This window comes from Heterodontus francisci, chromosome 18, assembly GCF_036365525.1.
Source record: "Heterodontus francisci isolate sHetFra1 chromosome 18, sHetFra1.hap1, whole genome shotgun sequence".
Taxonomy (NCBI): domain Eukaryota; kingdom Metazoa; phylum Chordata; class Chondrichthyes; order Heterodontiformes; family Heterodontidae; genus Heterodontus; species Heterodontus francisci.
In genome coordinates this window covers 63,184,067-63,205,228 of record NC_090388.1, presented here as the reverse complement: position 1 = coordinate 63,205,228, position 21,162 = coordinate 63,184,067, and the positions used below count along the sequence as shown (strand labels likewise).

Genomic DNA, 21,162 nt, shown 5'->3' with positions numbered 1-21,162 from the left:
CTTCTTTCCACAGCCCCTGGCTCGACTGCCTTTTCTGTGATGTTGGTGTGATCTCTCTTTCTCCAGAGGGTTATCTTTTAAGGTCACAATTCATCATATTAGTATTTCTGGTACCTGACACATGGTCTTCTCCCCTGGTGTGTTCACCTCCCAACTGACTGCAATTGTGCTTTAATGATGAGTTAGCCCGAGTATTTTATTTGCAAAACAAAACAGTGACAGGTTTTCTTGTAGGCTTAAAACAGAAGATTAACTACTTATTGAACAATATTCATTCCCACAAAACACCACCCTCGCATGCATTCATTCTCACATGCACTTTCAAGGGAAGATAGATAGAAGGTAAAAGGTAAGAGTTCAAGGTATGGTAAATGTTCATTGCTTATGGTAAACATGTTGAATCTTCAAAATAAGACAGTCTTTTTTAAAGATGCAGGCCTGGGTATCTGTACTCTTGAACTTGTTGAAGTGCTGTAAATCTCTCGTTAAGATTTCAGACTGGAGGTGGCGGTCACTTTCATTTCTCTGCTGCACCAAGTTGAAGTGTAGACTTAGCAGCAGGGATTCTTCTTGGTTTTGGCTGGATCTTTGCATAGCTCCTGGTTCAAATGCCTTCTCTGAGATGTTGCTGTGATCTCTCTTTCTCCAGAGGGTTACGATTTAAGGTCACAATTCATCATATTAGCATTTCTGGTACCTGACACATGTTTATCTCTGCTGGTGTGACCACACAATGGACCAGGATATGGAATCCATGGCCATCCATACCGGATGAGTATCTTTCTGTTCTAATGTATCTACCTCACACCACCATTGTCTCAGAAGAAATCCATTCAATTCAGGAATGTCTCTTGCTGGTTTCAAGATGGGTGTAGGCAACACCTCTCAGTCGGGAATGCATCCTCTTTTCCTTTCAAGACAATGAAACAGTTTGACTATATAGGCCGGGGACCTTTGGCAGCACATTAAAAAAGTGGGCAAAGGGGGATAAGTCAACCTCAAAGCGTCCATATTGAATTAAGTTCATATCTTAAAAGTAGGAATATGATGGGTCTTGACTGGGCATGACACACCTATGTATGGTATTTCTGCTTTCCCCACTCAACATATGAACTTATACACAATGCATCTTAAATGATGCTCAACACTGAATTCATTGGATAGTTGAGGATCAAAGATAAAATATTTATTATTTCCTGTTGCATAATTTTACACAATTTCAATTTTTAATGTCTTCTCCAATGTTTATTTTCCTGAAGTTACTTGTTTGCAAACTCACTGCAGATTGAAGAAAAACACAATATAGAATGCAAGTGTACTTTAATTACCCAGCAATATTAATATTTAAGGCAATACTGCTTTAACGATTTTGGGGCAATGTGAAACTGTACACTATTTTGGAAACATTTCGGCCATTGTATTATACTCCGAGATAAGACGTGCTTATCAAGATGAGAGATTGCCACTCAGAGACAGAACACTTTCCAACTTTCGGCAGCATTTCAGCATTCGAGATCTGATATAGCAAATGCAGAGCAAAGTTGCCTCTCCCCTCTTGGCCTCAGCCACAACCTCAGTAAAGCTGTGCTGCTCATAAGAGTCCAGGTTTTGTTTGCAGTCTTATCTTCTCCTCGGAGTGTCTTAAGATGTCTATTAAGGTCCAAAGATGCAGTGCTATAACTCTAGGAAATAGAGCTAGAATTCAAGGGAGGGAATAAGATTTGTAACAGAGTGAGAGCGTGGAAATATATGAGCCATACGCTTTTGAGAGCTCTGTATCCGGGATGGAAGTTATATGCAAGGTCAGACTGACCAAGACAAGGCAGTAAAGCTTAAAGAAATCGCTGACTTTAACTGCCTTTAATTAGGAATGACTCCCAGCCTATAAAGAGTGAAAAGGAGGGAAATAGTTCAATTGAGGAGAGAAGTTTGGAGAGGAAGAAACTGAGCATGAGAAGAGCTATGCTGCAAAGTAATTCCTGTTATGATTTGATGGATTTTGAAGTGCAGTAATCAAACTTCTATGGGTAAATAAATCTCACCTGTTTTAACCATTAAGCTCTGGTAAGCATATCGAATTGACTACTGGGTCTACTTCACCTTTTTAAAGATTGAAACAACAAAAACATATTTCAAATTAATTACATGAATTTCCTTTGTGGTAGGCAGCCCTAAATAAGTCACCACTCAGGATCATGACACTTTGTGAATAGTTAATGAGCACTCCTGCCCTATTACAGGTGTGACAGTTTCCTATTTCCAACAGCAATCATCCTATAAAGAAATAACCACTCGTAAAAGTGAGATTGCTAATGTAATGTGAATTAGTGCCAAATCACCTGCATGCTCTGACCCTAGGCCCATAAGGGGCTCTTTTCACAAAAGTCCATTAAATTAATAGAGTAAACCCCATACATATTGCTTGTATTGGAACCCAGGTCCTAGCTGTGAAAGGCTAGTGTGCAAATACACGACACTACTCCATTTCTAATACATTAGACTTCCTCAAAAGGAACACATTCATAAGAAAAACTGACCCCTGCCCTCGTTTCAGTATTTGGCCTTAGATGGCTCATGTCCAGTTTTGGGCCATCTCAGAGTTGCTTCTCATGCTGTGCAGCTGCTTATGGTCCTGAAACATAATATTTCTTGAGTGGCTCTGCATGAAGATGCTGGCTGCTCATCACATTCAGGGGATGTGCTGACCCAAGGCTGACTGAAAGCAGGCCATGTTCCAACGCTGTGCTTCAAAAAGGAAACAAGGTCAACCTCAAATGAAAAGCCAATCACCGTAGGGCAAGTTTACAAAAAAAGCATTAAAAACTTCCTTTCAAGAATACTCAATGAATAAGCCACAGAATGATTGTAATATTCAGAATTTGTTTTTGAGAACATAATGAAGTGAGAAATTAATGTCTGAAATCATTCAACACTTGCAAACAGATTTAACCATTTTTCTCCACCTGGCAAATTTACAACAATTTTTGCAAATAATCCAAACAATTACTGATGAGATTCCTTAGTATTAGCTCAAACGAGTGACAGGGCGACCAGCCACTTCGTCCAAGAAAAGAACACTGAAAATGTCGTTAAAGAAGCTGGGGTGATATTTGCAAGCTCTGGCACAGTCTGGGTTAAAGTTCACCTCCAAAATTTGAGGCTGCATGATTGGTTTTCCTGTAAAACAAATACCAATAAAGTATTTTAATTATTTGTGCAGAGATGCAACTTGAAATTTGATCCTTTAATGAGATAATATATTCAAATTATAGTCGTATCTATGAAATTTATAATTTGTTCCAATTTGTTGCCCTCCCCCCATTCCCCTGCCCCCCCCCCCCCAAAAATACTGACTTATACTGTGGCACAGTCTCAGCTACCTTGCCCAAGTAGCCCTTCTTCAGGTATAACCTTGTTAGGTTCTATTGCTGGCATCAGGGTGAGTGGACAGATCAGAGTTATGGTGCCTGCCTTGATCACAAATTGAATCACTTGCTCCGGGTCTCCACCATAATCTTGCATCCCTGAAGCAACTCGAGGATGAAATGATGGGATGTATTAAGCACATGTTTTTGCAGATTGCTTGGGATGAAATGGGGTTGCACCAGGTATTGCCCAGACCTTCCTTCTTTTTTTAAAAAAAAATTGTTGGAACATGACCTCCAGTATGGCTTCCATTTCCAGGATCCAGTGCTCAGTTCTTCCCACATGCCCATGTGTGCTATCTCTGTTAAACAACTTGCATTTATAAAACATCCCTCATATAGAACATTTTTGGAGTGCTTTACAGGAGAAAGGGAGAATGTAAAAGTACAACCATGCAACATTGCAACACGAAAACAGGATGTTTAAGTCCATCAAAATTGCACCAGTTTTCTCCCCACTCGGGGAATTTTATACCCTACCCCACATTGGGTTTGGAGGCAGGGAGAGCATATATTCAGGCAGGATGGTGGCTGGGGGGGCGCGACTGGACCCTGCAACCTTCCGCCTCCACCCAGATTAAGTCTCAGGCGGGAAGGCCTGTGAATGGCCTTGCTGTGCCACCGCAAATTGAGGCCCTAAGTGGGCAAGTAATGCCCAAGGTCCTCTTCCTACCACCACTGGAATTAGGCCGGCGGCGGATGGGCCTGTCGCTGCACGGGGAGCTCACTAAGCAAACCAGTGCGGGTTGCTTGCTGGTTCTGCTCCGGGAGGGGTCCCTCATTAAAGGCACTTAGTGCCTGAATGAAGGACCCAGCCTTGGGAAGGAGGGGTCCACTGAAAGCCACCTCCCTGCCCTTGCCTCGACCTTCCCCTTCCCTCGACCCCCACCCTACAAAACCCCTCTTGCCCCGACTTACCTGTAGCCTGGATCCTGGGCCTTGGGTGAGTCCAGGACTGGCAGCAGCCGCCACCACCCCCACCTCCGCGGTGGCTCTGCTCAATTAAAGAGCCGCTGGCCTCTGATTGGCTGGCAGCTCTCAGCAGGCAGGACTTCCACCACTGGGGTCTTTGATCCTGGGGAAGGTGCGCTGCTTTCCACTTAAGTGCCTAATTGGCACGTAACCCAGTGGGCCTTCCTCAGAGGAGGCAATGCAGGGCTCTCACCGGCGCTTTTGTCGGTTGTCGAGACTCCCGTCGCCCGTGTAAATTCCAGGCCTCAATTTGCCTTACAGGAACACTTCGTCACAACTGCCACTAATCTTTTAAGACCTCCATCAGGTCAGCCCTCAACATTCTCTGCTGCACTGAAAACCCCCCATCTCTCAAGCCTCTCGTTACCACAGTAACCACTCATCTTTGGTAACATTTTGAAAGTCATTAATGAACTAGTTGTGACTTTACAACGATCTGGCACCTTGTATGGCCATCCTTCCCACCCCCAACCCCCACTTCCTACCCACAGTGCCTGCTCACAAATTACCAGCTTTATTAAATTCAATTTCACAAACTGCCATAGTGAGGTTTGAACTTTCAACCTCTGGATACTGGTCCAGTACCACGACCAGTACTGGGCAGCAGCAGCATCAGCTATAGCCATGGGTAATCTCATTCCAGAGCTGGAACATGCAAGTGTGGTACTGAGGGAGTGCTGCACTGTATATAATTTAAGTGTAATCTCTTAGGTACCAGCCTTGGCTCAGTGTTAGTCGCATCTTTGATGCAGTCAGGTCACTCCTGAGACTTCAGCACATAATCCAGCATAACAGTTCAGTGCAGTACTGAGGGAATAATGGAATGAGGGAATGCTGCAAAGCCGGAGGTGCTGACTTTCAGATGAGATGTTAAATTGAGACCACATTTGACGCAGGTGGATATAAAAAATCCCATGGTGCTATTCCAAGAAAAGCAGGGGAGTTCTCCCAGCTTCCTAGCCATTATATATCCCTCATCCAACAAATCACTACAAAACAGATCATCTGGTAATGCATACCATAGCTGTTTCTGGGACTTTGAAAAGTACTTCATTTTGGATGTCCTGAGATTGCAAAAGGTGCTATATCAAATTAAAGTCCTTCTCTTATAGAATGCTAATAGAAGACTAGAAGCAAACTGGTTAATACAATATCTGAGCATGTAGGTCCACAGTACTCCATGGCACTGCTGATAATTGATGAACTAACTAGCTCATTATTGAGATCTGGGACAGTTTTCACCCAGCTCAAGGCAAACCTGTAAGTCAGTAGGTGGGTCTTGCTGGACAAACAGTAGGGAACTAACCTATGTTCTATGTTGGTACACTGCATTATTTCAGGTGGTTACACTACAACAATAATCCTATCCAAACTTAGGGGTTCCTAAGCATTTCCCTCTTGCCAAACTGCATCAAATCTCTTTCTATTTCCTTTCTCGGCTTTGATCAGGTAGCTACAAAAACTCACTTTCACAGCCACATCTCCTTCCGGAGCAACTGTCTCCAGCTCTGGCATATTCCACCTGGATTCCAACCGAAATTTCACCCTTCGTATTTTGGATCACCCACAATTACAGATATCTCCTAGACATTCAGCATTCCGCCAACCGTTGCTCCTGCTGCATCTTAAAATCCACTCTCAAAGCCTTGTGCTGCCAGATGCACACTCTTGACCTCTCTCTCGAGCAGTACTGGCTCACTATTTCAAAGCTGTCCTATTCCACTGTTTCATTTCATCCTTTGCCTCATCTGGTGCTCTAACAAAAAACATTTTATCTTCCTTTCAGGTATGAAGGATTGCAAGCTTTAACACAACTCATGGGTATCAACACCCTTCTGGATACTTCTTCCCCTTCCCTCTGACCCCATCTCACCCCTTACCAGGTATTTACGATGCCCTCTGTCCTTCCCCTTCCTGACTCTAAATGATCTGTCCTCAGTAAAGGCCTCAGCTTCATCCTCTGACACCCCCACCTCCATGAATTTCAAGCTTGGCACGACATTGAGCTTTTCTTTCATCGCCTCCCCACCCACTTATTTGGCCAGGAGCCATCCCCCGCTCAGCAGACCCTTTCACTCGTCTGCAGTATTCTCCCTCCACCTGGACCCCTCCCTCTGGCCTCTTTCCCTCTCTAGACCTTTTCATTGAAAACTGTTGACATGACATCGGCCGTCTCAATTTCTCTGCTCCCTTCACTCACTCTAACCTATCTACCTCTGAACTTGCATCACTCCTTTCTCTCAGGTTCAACCCTAACATTGTCATCAAACCTGCAAACAAGGATGGTGTCACCGTTGTCCCATCCTCGACATGGCAAAGGCCGAATACCAACTCTCTGACAATTCCTCCTACCTCCCCTGGACCATGGCTCCACCACTGAACATCAAGCTATTGTTTCCAGGACTATCACTGACCTCACCTCTGGAGATCTTCCCTCCATGGCCTCCAACCTCATAATTCCCCAACCCCATACAGCCCACTTCCATCTCCTTCCCAAAATCCACAAACAGGACTGCCTTGGTTGACATTGTTTCAGCCTGTTTCTGCCCCACTGAACTGATTCTTTTCCTATCTTGATGCTGTTTTGTCTCCCCTTGTCCAGTCTCTTTCCATGGACATCCATGATGCTTCTGAGACCCTCTGTCACTAACAGTTTCCAATTTCCTAGCCATAATTATCTTCGTTTCACCACAGGCGTCCAATCTCTCTATACCTCCATCTCCCACCTGGACAGTCTGAGGGCTCTCTGCCTCATCCTTGAATGGAGGCCCAAGCAGTCTCCATCCACCACCACCCTCCTCCGCCCGGCTGAACTTGTTCTCATATTGAACAACTTCTCCTTCTACTCCACTCAACTCCTCCAAATAAAAGGCATTTCTATGAGTACCCGCATGGTTCCTAGATATGCCTGCTTTTTTGTGGGATATGTGGAACATCCTTTGTTCCAGTCCTACTCAGGCCCCCTCTCTCACCTCTTTGTCTGGTACATTGATCACTGTATAGGTGCTGTTTCCTGCTCTCACTCTGAACTGGAAAATTTCACTGACTTTGCTTCCCATTTCCACCCATCTTTTGCCTTCACATGATCCATCTCTGACACTTCCAGTCCTCGACGTGTCTGTCTTAATTTCTGGGGATAGGCCGTCAGCCAATATTCACTATAAGTGACTGACTTACATAGCTATCTTGACTACACTTCCTCACAACCCACTTCTTGTAAGGACTCTATTCCATTCTCTCAATTTCTCCGTCGCCATCGCATTTGTTTGGATGATGCAACCTTCCATTGTTGTGCTTCTGATAGGTCTTCCTTTTTCTCAGCTGTGGACTGTCCCCCACCAGGCTAAACGGGGTCCTCGACTGTGTCCAATCTATTTCTCGCACTTCTGCTGTCACCTGTTCCCCTCCCTCCCGGAACCATGATAGGGTTGCCCTTGTCCTCACCTTCCATCCCACCAGCCTCCATATTTAAAAGATCATTCTACATCATAGCTGCCACCTCCAGCATGATGCCACCACCAAACACATCCTGCACTCCCCTTTCAACATTCCAAAAGGGACCGTTCCCTCTGACACCCTGGTTTAGTCCTCAGTCACCCCAACACTCCCTCCCTTTCCTATGGCACCTTTCCATGCAAATGCAGGAGCTGCAACACCTGCCCCTTTTACCTTCTTCCTACGCACTCTCCAAGGCCCCAAACACCCCTTCCAAGATTTACTTGTACTTCTTTCAATTTAGTATACAGTATTCGCTGCTCATGATGGGGTCTCCTCTACATTGGGGTGACCGCTTTGCGGAATACCTCTGTTCAGTCAGTGAGATCCCGAGCTTCCGGTCAGCTGACCTTTTAATTCTCCATCTTGCTCCCACTCTGACCTTTCTGTTCGTGCTGCTGCAATGCTCCAATGAAGCTCAATGCAAAATCGAGAACAGCACCTCATCTTTCGACTGGGCACTTTCCAGCCTTTTGGACTCAACATTGATTGTAACTTTGCCCCCATTTTATTTTCCTTTGCTGGTTTGTTCTTTTTTCTCTCATTTCCTTGACTTGGCTTTCAGATGGCAACTATTCAGGATCCTGCAATTCACACCTCCTCTAGTGACATCTTTTGTTTCTCTACTAGTCCTCTAGTACTGCTCCCTCTGGCCTTGCACCATGAAACCTTTTATTATTTTATCCCTCCTGTCCTCGCCCTATCAGACCTTCCCTTTTGATCTTATTCCCCTTTCCTCTTTCACTTGCTCAAAACCTATTACATTTCTAACTTTTACCAGTTCTGATGAAAGGTCACAGACCTGAAATAGTAACTGTTTCTCTCTCCACATATGCTGCCAGACCTGCTGAGCATTTCCAGCATTTTCTGTTTTTATTTCAAATCTCCCTAGGTTTGGATAATTAGGTGAAAAGTCTTGCACTTCATTTTAGCAGGGGAGGGGGAGTGGTGAGGAAAGAGAAGTTTTACTTGCATGGATTTCTCAGTAGTTTGGTCTGGAGACTTGATACCTTTTTAAGTATATTCAGCTCCTGTCAAGATACCCGAAGAATAAAAAAGTCTTTGGCCACATCCTGGTTTTACAGTTGGCTTGATGGTTGTATAGGTCCTGTACCAACTACAAAAATCCAAGGAATAAAACCTACTTACCATCAGTGTCTGTATCCCATTTCAACATGAGGTCAATGGCATATATTGCTCGGGATGATGGACAATTGCAGATACCAAGGGGGGCAGGTTTAGCTGTAGCCACTTGAAACAGTTCAATAAATGATTTACGTATTTCTTCCTGTAACCAAAATGATAAAGTAAAAAAAAGTAACTCATCTTTAGTTTACAATAGCAATAAACATCTTCTGGAACACAGTAGATCTCCTGTGATTTTGCTCATATTAAGTCAGAGGCTACTCAATCTTATGATAGTAGCATTACAACGTAGAACATAATGGGACAGAATCTGCTGAAGCAGGGCATCTCATGATGTGCCCAGTTAGTTTTTCTGCAGCCTTCAGCTCGAAACATTTTTGTCCTTTAAGTTGATGGAAGTGCCAAGCTGATGATGATGGGGCAAGGGTAACAAGGCATCTGGAACCATGGTGAATAATTAGACAAACAATCTATCACCTTAACTAATGAAATTAAAGGATTAAGAAATAAGTAGAGTTAGGACTGTGAATTAGAATGGGTGAATTCAATGTCAAATCATGTACGGGAAGAGAAATAAAGTGAAAGAAATATTGAATTGGATAGAAATGACAAAAGTAAAAAAAATAAAAATGGCATTTTTAAAATCTCCAACAATTCATTACCTGAAGGAATGAGACTGCACACTTTTAATTGTTTATCATCAGAGCCAGAGGCTAACTGGCAGTCATTAACAATTATCATGCCATTAAAAGGATGCTTACGTTATTAATTATGTCATGCTAGGCCCCACCTACCAAGAATGAGGTACATTAATTTTGTCATGAACATTGATTTTAAACTGTTACTGGAATGAAGAAAGGACTTGTCAAACATCAGCCGTGGCTGGAAAAGACATTTGCATACTAACAGACAGCGTGTGGAAGGAGAAAGCAGCCATTCCGACATTCAACCCACAATTTTGATCACCAGGCGTTGAAGGTGGGGGAGCTCGCTTTCCAGGTTGACTGCCAAGATGGCCGAATACTCAAACTGACATGGTCAAACCAGCTAGTCACATAACTAACCTGCTAGGCAAACTGAATTTTTTTGAATTTGTACGAACAATTTGGGCAGAAAGTGGTTTGCTCCTGGACTGATAAGATCTCTCTCCTGTCTGCTTCCATCTCTTTCTCACAAACCTCTGAATCCAGTGAAGACACATGAACCCCAAGAGAGAAAAGTCTCCTACAGCGAACAAGATTTAAGAATAATACTGGGCCCCAGCGAAAAGCAAGATCTACCTACAATCGAAGACTCTACAGTGAGCTTGAAGAACCATAACAACTCTTCAGATATTGCCTCAAACCTTTCCACTTTATTTTTCTTCTGTTCTTTTCTGTCTCTATTTGCATGTGTGTATCGCGTATGCATGCGAGCGTGGGGCGTGGTGTGTATCCGTAGGCGTTAATTGAATTAGAGTTCAAGTTTAATAAATTTCAACTTTTCTTCGTTAAACCTAAGAAAGTCTGTTTGCACTGGTCTTTTTGCCTTATAATTGGAAAGCGGTGAACAAGGATTCACCTGTTACAGTAAGACCAAGTGAAAGCTGAAAGGGAACCCTAGACACCTTTCTCACCTGGTTGTAACAGAAATTTGGGTGCCAGCGTTTGGAATATTCCCCACAGACAAACGAGAGACATTGGAAGTGGGAAGCCAAATTGTTCCCAATCAAAAAAGAGCAAGATTAATATGGGTTTTCTTGTGGTTGTGTGTGCTTGAATACTAACATGTGAGGAACAAGAGGATGGCCAGAGTGAGGGTAGGGCCGATCAGGGATAGTGGAAGGAACTTGTGCCTGGAGTCAGAGGAGGTAGGGGAGGTCCTTAATGAATACTTTGCTTCTGTATTCACTAGTGAAAGGGACCTGGCCGTTTGTGAGGACAGCGTGAAACAGGCTGATATGCTCGAACAGGTTGATGTTAAGAAGGAGGATGTGCTGGAAATTTTGAAAGACATGAGGATAGATAAGTCCCCAGGGCCAGAGGGGATATACCCAAGGTTATTACGGGAAGCGAGGGAAAAGATTGCCGCGCCTTTGGCGATGATCTTTGCGTCCTCACTGTCCACTGGAGTAGTACCAGATGATTGGAGGGTGGCAAATGTTATTCCCTTGTTCAAGAAAGGGAATAGGGATAACCCTGGAAATTACAGACCAGTCAGTCTTACGTCGGGGGTGGGCAAATTATTGGAGAGGATTCCGAGAGACAGGATTTATGATTATTTGGAAAAGCATAGTTTGATTAGAGACAGTCAGCATGGCTTTGTGACAGGCAGGTCTTGCCTCATAAGCCTTATTGAATTCTTTGAGGATGTGACAAAACACATTGATGAAGGAAGAGCAGTGGATGTGGTGTATATGGATTTTAGCAAGGCGTTTGATAAGGTTCCCCATGGTAGGCTCATTCAGAAAGTAAGGAGGCATGGGAAACAGGGAAATTTGGCTGTCTGGATACAGAATTGGCTGGCCCATAGAAGTCAGAGGGTGGTAGTAGATGGAAAGTATTCAGCATGGAGCTTGGTGACCAGTGGTGTTCCACAAGGATCTGTTCTTGGACCTCTGCTCTTTGTGATTTTTATAAATGACTTGGATGAGGAAGTGGAAGGCTGGGTTAGCAAGTTTGCCAATGACACAAAGGTTGCTGGAGTTGTGGATAGTGTGGAGGGCTGTTGTAGGTTGCAATGGGACATTGACAGGATGCAGAGCTGGGCTGAGAAGTGGCAGATGGATTTCAACCTGGAAAAGTGTGAAGTGATTCATTTTGGAAGGTCGAATTTGAATGCAGACTACAGGCTTGAAGACAGGATTCTTGGCAGTGTGGAGGAACAGAGGGATCTTGGGGTCCACGTCCATAGATCCCTCAAAGTTGCCACCCAAGTTGATAGGGTTGTTAAGGCAGCGTATGGGGTGTTGGCTTTCATTAACAGGGGGATCGAGTTTAAGAGCCGCGAGGTTATGCTGCAGCTCTATAAGGCCCTGGTTCGACCACACTTGGAATATTGTGTTCAGTCCTGGTCGCCTCATTATAGGAAGGATGTGGAAGCTTTAGAGAGGGTGCAGAGGAGAGTTACCAGGATGCTGCCTGGACTGGAGGGCATGTCTTATGAAGAAAGATTGAGGGAGCTAGGGCTTTTCTCATTGCAGCGAAGAAGGATGAGAGGTGACTTGATAGATGGGTACAAGATGATGAGAGGCATAGATAGAGTGGATAGCCAGAGACTTTTCCCAGGGCGGAAAGGGCCATCACCAGGGGGCATAATTTTAAGGTGATTGGAGGAAGGTTTAGGGGAGATGTCAGAGGTAGGTTCTTTACACAGAGAGTGGTGGGTGCGTGGAATGCACTGCCAGCGGTGGTAGTAGAAGCAGATACATTAGGGACATTTAAGCGACTCTTGGATAGGTACATGGATGATAGTAGAATGAAGGGTATGAAGGTAGTTTGATCTTAGAGTAGGTTAAAGGGTCGGCACAACATCGTGGGCCGAAGGGCCTGTACTGTGCTGTACTGTTCTATGTTCTATGTCTACAACTGAAGCTAGTAGCTCCCCAAGCCAGGGTGAAGTAACTTTGGATAAGTTAAAAGCACTGTCTATGGAGGAGTTACCGAAAATGGCTGAGCAGTGTGGGATCACTGTACGTGGCAAGGCAAGGAAGCCTGAACTCGCAAAGCTAGTGGCCAACTATTTTTCCCTTGAATCAGATGGAGCAGAAACAGGGTTAGAAGCAGACTCAGATAGGGTACTGCTAGCAAAGATACAATTGGAACAGAGGAAACTTGAATTTGAGGAGAGGGAGAGAGAAAGAATATTCCGGAAGGAATGCAAAGAGAGTTGAAATGGCTTGAGTTAACTAGGGGGCGACAGTGTAACCCCAGTGAAAGCATGGCCAATATGGAGGAGCATAATTCAGGGCTGGGTACAAAATTGTTAAAACTAGCTCCACTAATTCCAAAATTCAATGAGGAAGATGTAGAAGATTTTTCTGTGTCCTTTCAGAAACTGGCAAGGCAGTTAAAATGGCCAGCTGAGACCTGGTCTTTTACTACAAAGCAAGCTAACTGGAAAAGCCCATAAGGTTTATTCCCTGATGCCAGATGAGAGTTCATCAAATTATGAACTGACCAAAAATGCTATCCCCGGTGCATATGAATTAGTACCTGAAGCCTATCGCCAAAAGTTTAGAACCCTCAAGAAGCAAGCTAATCAAATTATCTGGAGTTTGAAAGCAAGCAAGCAGCTGGCTTTTGACCAGTGGCTGAGGGCTCTTAAAGTACAGCTCAGCTATGAGAATCTCAGGGAAGTAGTTCTGTTACAGGAATTTAGAACTCTCTCCCACTCTAAAGACCCATGTCGAGCAGCAGCGGGTTGAGAGAGCCCGGAAAGTGGCCATTCTAGCTGATGAGTTTGCTTTAGTTTATATAAGTCAGTTTCCCAGGGGAGAACCTTTCCTAGTCACTCCCACAAAGGGTGGGAAGGTGATAGGAGCCCAAGCAGTCCTGGGAGGGAAAGAAAAGCAGGAGACAAAGGAGGTCCTCCTCTAGTCAAAAAGGAAGGTGCTGTGATCAAGGGTGAGACCGGAGACCTGTGTGCTTCCATTGTAATAACGCAGGGCATTTAAAAGCTGACTGATGGAAACTAAAGAGTTAATCAGGGCACACCCACTCAGTGAAGTCAGGAACCTGATGGAAAGCACAGCAGAATAAGCTGTGGCTTTAACTGCAGTGAGACCCAGGAAGCTTACTAGTGCAAGTGCAGGAAACGTTAGTATGATTCCTGAAGGTTATCAGGGCTTTGTGTCTGAAGGGAAAGTAACCCCATACCCCTCGAGTAGGGCAAGCAAGCACATAATAATTCGGAGGGACAGAGGGATCATTAGATCCCTTTTACTGCGAAAAGGCCTGACCTTTCCCCCCCCAAGAGAGTGCAAATAGGCAAGTCTGAGGTTGATTAAAATGCTCTTGTAGCTTGCCTTTAAATTAGTAGCTGCGGAGAAACCCTCACCTCCTCCTTTTGGGAAAAGGACAGGAGTCAGGCTCAAGACAAGTCTTGTCTTAATATTACTCTTTGAAAGATTATTCAACTGTGATTTGTTTTTGAATATGATAGAGTCAATTGATTGCATGTATAACACAGACTTATGTACTCAATGCAAGGCATCTCCCAAAGTATTGCTCATAGTAAGTCGGATGGTATCCCGCCACACTACAAATTATTCTGCTGAACTGTCCCTCCAATGCCACATAAACTGACTGTGAAGTAAACACAGAGAGGGATTAATTAAAAACAAAAGCAAAATACTGCAGATGCTGGAAATCTGAAATAAAAACAGAAAATGCTGGAAATATTCAGCAGGACAGGCAACATCTGTGGAGAGAGAAACAGAATTAACGTCATTTTCACGAACATCCTGCCCTTAACTTCACCATGAGTTTCATAAAGTTGCTGAATGTGCACATTAATTGTCCATTAAACTTGCTACAGAAAGTGGTCAGTAATTAATAATGTTAGCATCCTTTTAATGATATTTGTTAATGACTGCCAGTCAACCTCTGGCCCTGATGATAAACAATTAAAAGTATGCAATCTCATTCCTTCAGGTAATGAATTGTTGGAGATTTTAAAAATGTAAAATTTAATACTTTTACTTTTCTGTCATTATTTCTCCAATTCAATATTTCTTTCCTTCACTTTATTTCTCTTCCTGTACTGGATTGACATTGACTTCACCCATTCTAATTCACAGTCCTACCTCCGTTTATTTTTCAATCCTTCATATCAATAGTTAAGGAGATGCGGGATTAATTAAATTTATTGCAATTTGGTGAGTGTAATTTCTGATTGGAGGTTTCCCACCATCTAGATTTGCCTATTGCTGTTATTTTGAAGTCAGTGATAACCCAGGATGAAATACCTACTTTGTTGAAGTACAAAGAGTGTAAGATCAGTCAGAGGCCACAGACATTCCGACACCTGTGTGAATAATGTGTTTTCTCTCGCTTGGGCAGTTTCTCGGTACACTGCAAATGATTTTCAGATAGCTCCCAGGCTTGCAGTTCTTTGATCTGGGACTCCACCCTTGGCTATCAGTTATCATCCTCCCCAAATCTCTTTTACTGTTCAAGTTCCCCTGTCTCTAATAGTGGGTGCATTTTAGCCCAAATTAAAAGTTCAAGTTGTAAGTTTAAAGTTACATGGGCAGAGCTTACTGCCCACAGCAGCCCCCCAACCCCCTCCCCCACCCCCCCATAACTCTATTTGTTCTTCGTTTCATTGAGTCCCTTTGATGCCAGAACTATGCGCAAATTTGGCTTCCCAACTCCTGGACTTCACTGCCATCTTCTGTTTATGGCAGACAAATTTAGCCATTCAACTCCAGATCTGGCTCAACCATATAAAGCACGATGGGATCCTACTCTCCTCTGCTGAAACTTCTCACTACTTCAGTATCATCCTGGAATGCACAGGCAATATTCGGCGTTTCTTCTCCACTACCAACTACCTTGTTAAACCGTTCTCCCCTTCCTGCCCATTCCACCTCCAATAAATCCAAGAAGCTCATGAATTTCTTTGTCAAGGTTAAGAGGATCCATTCAGCTGCCTCTGCTTAATGGCGAAAAACTAGTAACTATGGAGTACTGAAGATATTTGGGTATCTATGTATACAATTCACTAAAAGGTAGTGCACAGGTAGAAAAAAAAATCAAAAAGGCTAATGGAGTTTTAGCCTTTATCTCAAGAAAGACTGGAATACAAGGGGGTGGAAGTTATGTTCCAATTGTACAGAGCCTTGTTCAGATTGCACTTGCATTCAGTTCCAGGCACTGCACCTCAGGAAGGATATAATGGCCTTGAAGGGATACAGCAAATATTCACAAGAATGATACCACGGCTTAAAGAATTAAATAATGAAGACAGGTTTCTTAAACCTAGTTTCCTCACTCAGGCTTAGAAGGTTGAGGAGTGATCTAATGAAGGCGTTTAAAAAAACCAAAAGATTCACTGAGTTTTTAAAAATTCTTATATGGGATGTGGGCAACACTGGCTAGGACAGCACATTGCCCATCCCCAATTGCCCTCGAGATGGTGGTGGTAAGCCATCTTCTTGAACCGCTGTAGTCCATGTGGTGTAGTACACCCACAGTGCTGTTAGGGAGGGAGTTCCAGGATTTTGGCCCAGCAATAGTGAAGGAATGGTGATATAGTTCCAAATGAGGATGGTGTGCGGCTTGGAGGGAAATTGCAGGTGTTCCCATGCATCTGCTGCCCTCGTCCTTCTAGATGATAGAGGTCGCGGGTTTGGAAGGTGCTGTCAAAGGAACCTAGGTGAGTTACTGCAGTGCATCTTGTAGATGGTACACACTGCTGCCGCTGTGCGTCGGTGGTGCATGGAGTGAATGTAGAAGGTGGTGGATGGGTGCCAATTAAGTGGGCTGCTTTGTTCTGGATGGGGTCGAGCTTCTTGAGTGTTGTTGGAGCTGCACCCATCCAGGCAAGTGGAAGGTATTCCATCACACTCCTGATTTGTGCCTTGTAGATGGTGAATAGGGTTTGGGGAATCAGGTGGTGAGTTACTCACTGCAGAATTCCCAGTCTCTGACCTGCGATTGTAGCCACAGTATTTATGTGGCTGGTCCAGTTCAGTTTCTGGTCACTAGTAACCACCAGGATGTTGATAGTGGGGGATTCAGCAATGGTAATGCCATTGAATGCCAAGGGGAGATGGTTGGATTCTCTCTTGTAGAAGATTGCCATTGCCTGCCACTTGTGTGGCACAAGTGTAACTTACCACTTATCAGCCCAGCCCAAGCCTGAATGTTGTCCAGGTCTTGCTGCATGCAAGCATGGTCTGCTTCAGTATCTGAGGAGTTGCGAATGGTGCAGAACGTTGTGTAGTTATCAGCAAACATTCCCACTCTGACCTTATGATGGAGGGAAGGTCATTAATGAAGCAGCTGAAGATGGTTGGGCCTAGGACACTACCCTGAGGAACTCCTGCAGTGATGTCCTGGGACTGAGATGATTGACCTCCAACTACCACAATCATCTTCCTTTGGTGCCAGGTATGACTCCAACCAGTTTTCCCATTAACTACAGTTTTGCTCGGGCTCCTTGATGCCATACTCAGTCAAATGCTGCCTTGATGTCAAGGGCAGTCACTCTCACCTCACCTCTGAAGTTCAGCTCTTTTGTCCATGTTTGGACCAAGGCTGTAATGAGGTCAGGAGCTAAGTGACCCTAATGAAACCCAAACGGAACATCACTAAGCAGGTTATTGCTGAGCAAGTGCTGCTTCATAGCACTGTTGACGACACAGTCCATCACTTTGCTGATGATAGAGAGTAGACTGATGGGGCGGTAATTGGCTGGGTTGGATTGGTTCTGCTTTTTGTGCACAGGACAGACCTGGGCAATTTTCCATACTTCGGGTAGATGCCAGTGTTGTAGCTGTACTGGAACAGTTTGGCCAGTTCTGGAGCACAAATCTTTAGTCCTGTTGCTGGAATGTTGTCAGGGTCCATGGAAAAACTATTTCCTCTGATGGAGGAATCCAGAGCAAGGGAACACAATCTTAAAATTAGAGCTAGGCCATGCAGGAGTGAAGTCAGGAAGCACTTTGCCAGAGGGTAGTGCAAACCAGAACTCCCCTTCCCCACACCCACCAAACCAAAAATGCTGCAGATGCTGGGTCAACTGAAATTTCCAAGACTGAAATTGATTATTTTTGATAGCTAAGGATATCAAGGGATATGGAGTTGAGGTTCCGATCATCCATCATCTGACTGAATGGGGTATTAGGCCCAAAGGGCTGAATGGCCTATTTCTGTTCCTTATGCTCATGGAACTGTATCCCAACAAGGTACCAATGCTTTCCGAGAGAAAAAGAACAATTGGGGGGAGAAAACAAAAAATCTGATTGTCAAGCTATGTAAGAGTATTTTGACTGAAATATTGAGAACCAGACAGAGAAAAATCAAAAATAAACCAAACTACAATTTGCATTGATATAGTGCTTTTAGCACAGAAAAACATCACGGGCACTTTACAGAAATATAATGATAAAAATAAACACTGAATCAAAGAAGGCAATACTAAGAAAGGTGACTAAAGCTTTTTTTTTATTCATTCATGGGATGTGGGCGACGCTGGCCAGGCCAGCATTTATTGCCCATCTCTAATTGCCCTTGAGAAGGTGGTGGTGAGCTGCCTTCTTGAACCGCTGCAGTCCATTTTGGGTAGGTATACCCACAGTGCTGTTAGGAAGGGAGTTCCAGGATTTTGACCCAGCGACAGTGAAGGAACGGTGATATAGTTCCAAGTCAGGATGGTGTGTGACTTGGAGGGGAACTTGCAGGTGGTGGTGTTCCCATGTATTTGCTGCCCTTGTCCTTCTAGTTGGTAGAGGTCGCGGGTTTGGAAGGTGCTGTCTGAGGAGCCTTGGTGTGTTGCTGCAGTGCATCTTGTAGATCGTACACACTGCTGCCACTGTGCGTCGGTGGTGGAGGGAGTGAATTTTTGCAGATGGGGTGCCAATCAAGCGGGCTGCTTTGTCCTGGATGGTGTCGAGCTTCTTGAGTGTTGTTGGAGCTGCACCCATCCAGGCAAGTGGAGAGTATTCCATCACACTCCTGACTTGTGCCTTGCAGATGGTAGACAGGCTTTGGGGAGTCAGGAGGTGAGTTACTCGCCTCAGGATTCCTAGCCTCTGACTTGCTCTTATAGCCATGGTATTTATATGGCTACTCCAGTTCAGTTTCTGGTCAATGGTAGCCCCTAGGATGTTGTTACTGGGGGATTCAGCGATGGTAATGCCAAGGGGAGATGGTTAGATTCTCTCTTGCTGGAGATGGGCATTGCCTGGCACTTGTGTGGCGCAAATGTTACTTGCCACTTATCAGCCCAAGCCTGGATATTGTCCAAGTTTTGCTGCATTTCTACACAGAACAAAAATAGGCCATTCAGCCCTTTGGGCCTAATACCCCATGTAGTCAGATGATGGATGATCGGAACCTCAACTCCATATCCCTTGATATCCTTAGCTATCAAAAATAATCAATTTCAGTCTTGGAAATTTCAGCTGACCCAGCGTCTGCAGCATTTTTGGTTTGGTGGGTGCGGGGAAGAGGAGTTCTGGTTTGCACTACCCTCTGGCAAAGTGCAACGATGTCCTGGAGCTCCGATGATTGACCTCCAACAACCACAACCATCTTCCTTTGCGCTAGGTAGGACTCCAGCCAGCGGAGAGTTTTCTCCCTGATTCCCATTGACCTCAGTTTTGCTAGGGCTCCTGGATGCAATACTCGGTCAAATGCTGCCTTGATGTCAAGGGCAGTCACTCTCACATCACCTCTTGAGTTCAGCTCTTTTTGTCTATGTTTGATCAAAAAGGTAGGCTTTAACGGGGCTCCTGAAGAAGGGAGAGGTGGAGAAGTGTAGGGAAAGAATTCCATATTGTAAGACCTAGATGGCTGAAGACAGAGTTGGCAATGATGGAGTGCAATTCAGGATGCACAACAGACCAGAGTTGGAAGAACAGAGCTCTGAGGTTTGTAGGTTGGAGAAGGTTAGAGATAGGAAGCGTGAGGCCTTGAAGGAATTTGAATTAGAAATTTGGGTCATTGGGGAACCAGGAGCCAATGTAATTGACGAAAACAGAGACGACAGGCGAGTGGGACTTCATGCGGGATAGGATACAAGTTTTGAATCATTTGTAGTTTATGAAGAGCGCAGGATAATAGGCCACCAGGAGAGCACTGGAACAGTCAAATCTGGAGAAGACACAGGTAGGGGTTTAAAAAAAAACATGAGAAGCACAAGCAGGAAACACTGAAAAAAACTGTTATGGAAAAAAAGAATTAGGGAAATGACAGAATCATAGAACCTTAAAGCAAATAAGGAGGCCATTTGCCCATCATGCCTGTGCTGGCTTTTTCAAAGAGCTGACCAGTTTAGTCCCACACACTGCTAGCGGAGGGACGGGGCATAAGAGGCCAACGAGCTATTGCAAAGATGCGGATGCCCACGGGCACCAACTGATCACCGGGAGAACGTGGGTGAAGCATCCATTTATGTGGCCATCTGGTCCAGAATCTGGCCAGAGCCAACAGGAGGGACTGATGTGGGACATCAAGAGTTAACATTGCTTATGCTAAATCTAGCTGCAAGATGAAATAAGCGAGGCAAGCCGCATCCTGTTTTGACAGATGAAGAAAAAAAGTGATAACAGGTGAACTTCCAATGTGGTTTAGCTTCTGGTTGGAAGCAGATGTTACACTCAAATAGATATTACGGAAACAATGTATTATGAACCAAATGTCAGAAAAACTGTATGAAAGAAGTGAGACTTTACTTTGAGGTCCAATCTCAATGTACAACCACTGAGGTCAGTCTCCCCTCAAATGTTTGAATAAACCTTTACTGCTTGCAATTAACAGACTCAGCATTGTGTTTAGAAACTGCAAAACAATTTAGCGTAGTCGACAGGATCTCCATTGAACAGCTGTCAGCGTCTGCGATACGGTCACATCAATCTGGGTGAGTACCTTTAAAATTACCATCCCTAGTTAGAGACGCGAGCCCTTATCGCGTGTCCATCAATAGCCTGGGAGATCCGAATCTAATCAAGAGTCTGTCAAGAGTACAGTAATTAACAGAGGATGACTGCGCAGAAACCGGGTTCCTAGACTCGGCTGGCAGGAGGGAAACCGCCACCCGCACTAAACCCGGGTTTGTTGAGAATTGAAACTGGGTTCCTAGAGTCCGAGAGTGAAACCCACGGTAAACTCTGGTTAGTTCAGAAGTGAAACGGCATACACAAGAGTAAAAGGACTAGTATAGTCAAGAAACATAAAAACGGCATACATCGAATACAAACGGACTTGTAAAGTCTGGATAAAAGGGCCCAGGGAAAAGAGGTGCAAATACAAAGGAAATCTCCTCAGAAATGTGAGGAATGGGAACCCAAGGGGCCAATTACAGAATACTTAATTGAGAAAAATAAGAAACTCGTGTGTAGAATGAAAAAGGAGCGGTGCAATCCGAAGTGGGTCCCACTACAACAGAAGGAATGGTGAGAAGTGAGAGACCTGAT

At 44.4% G+C, this 21,162-nt stretch overlaps 1 protein-coding gene across 2 annotated transcripts in view; it reads right to left on the bottom strand.

Moving 5' to 3' along the window:
- Positions 1 to 1,303: 1,303 nt before the first annotated feature.
- ttll12 (tubulin tyrosine ligase-like family, member 12) overlaps positions 1,304 to 21,162 on the bottom strand; it is a 103,166-nt gene continuing 83,307 nt past the window's right edge. Inside the window, exons 13-14 of one of the 2 annotated variants that reach the window (XM_068050871.1) lie at positions 9,042 to 9,180; positions 1,304 to 3,177 (exon numbers count right to left, since the gene is read on the bottom strand). In XM_068050871.1, the coding sequence (XP_067906972.1) occupies positions 3,026 to 3,177; positions 9,042 to 9,180 (291 nt within the window). In that variant the 3' untranslated portion in view covers positions 1,304 to 3,025. Of the gene's footprint in view, positions 3,178 to 9,041; positions 9,181 to 21,162 lie in introns of those variants that run through there. The other variant, XM_068050873.1, reaches the window with a different exon arrangement.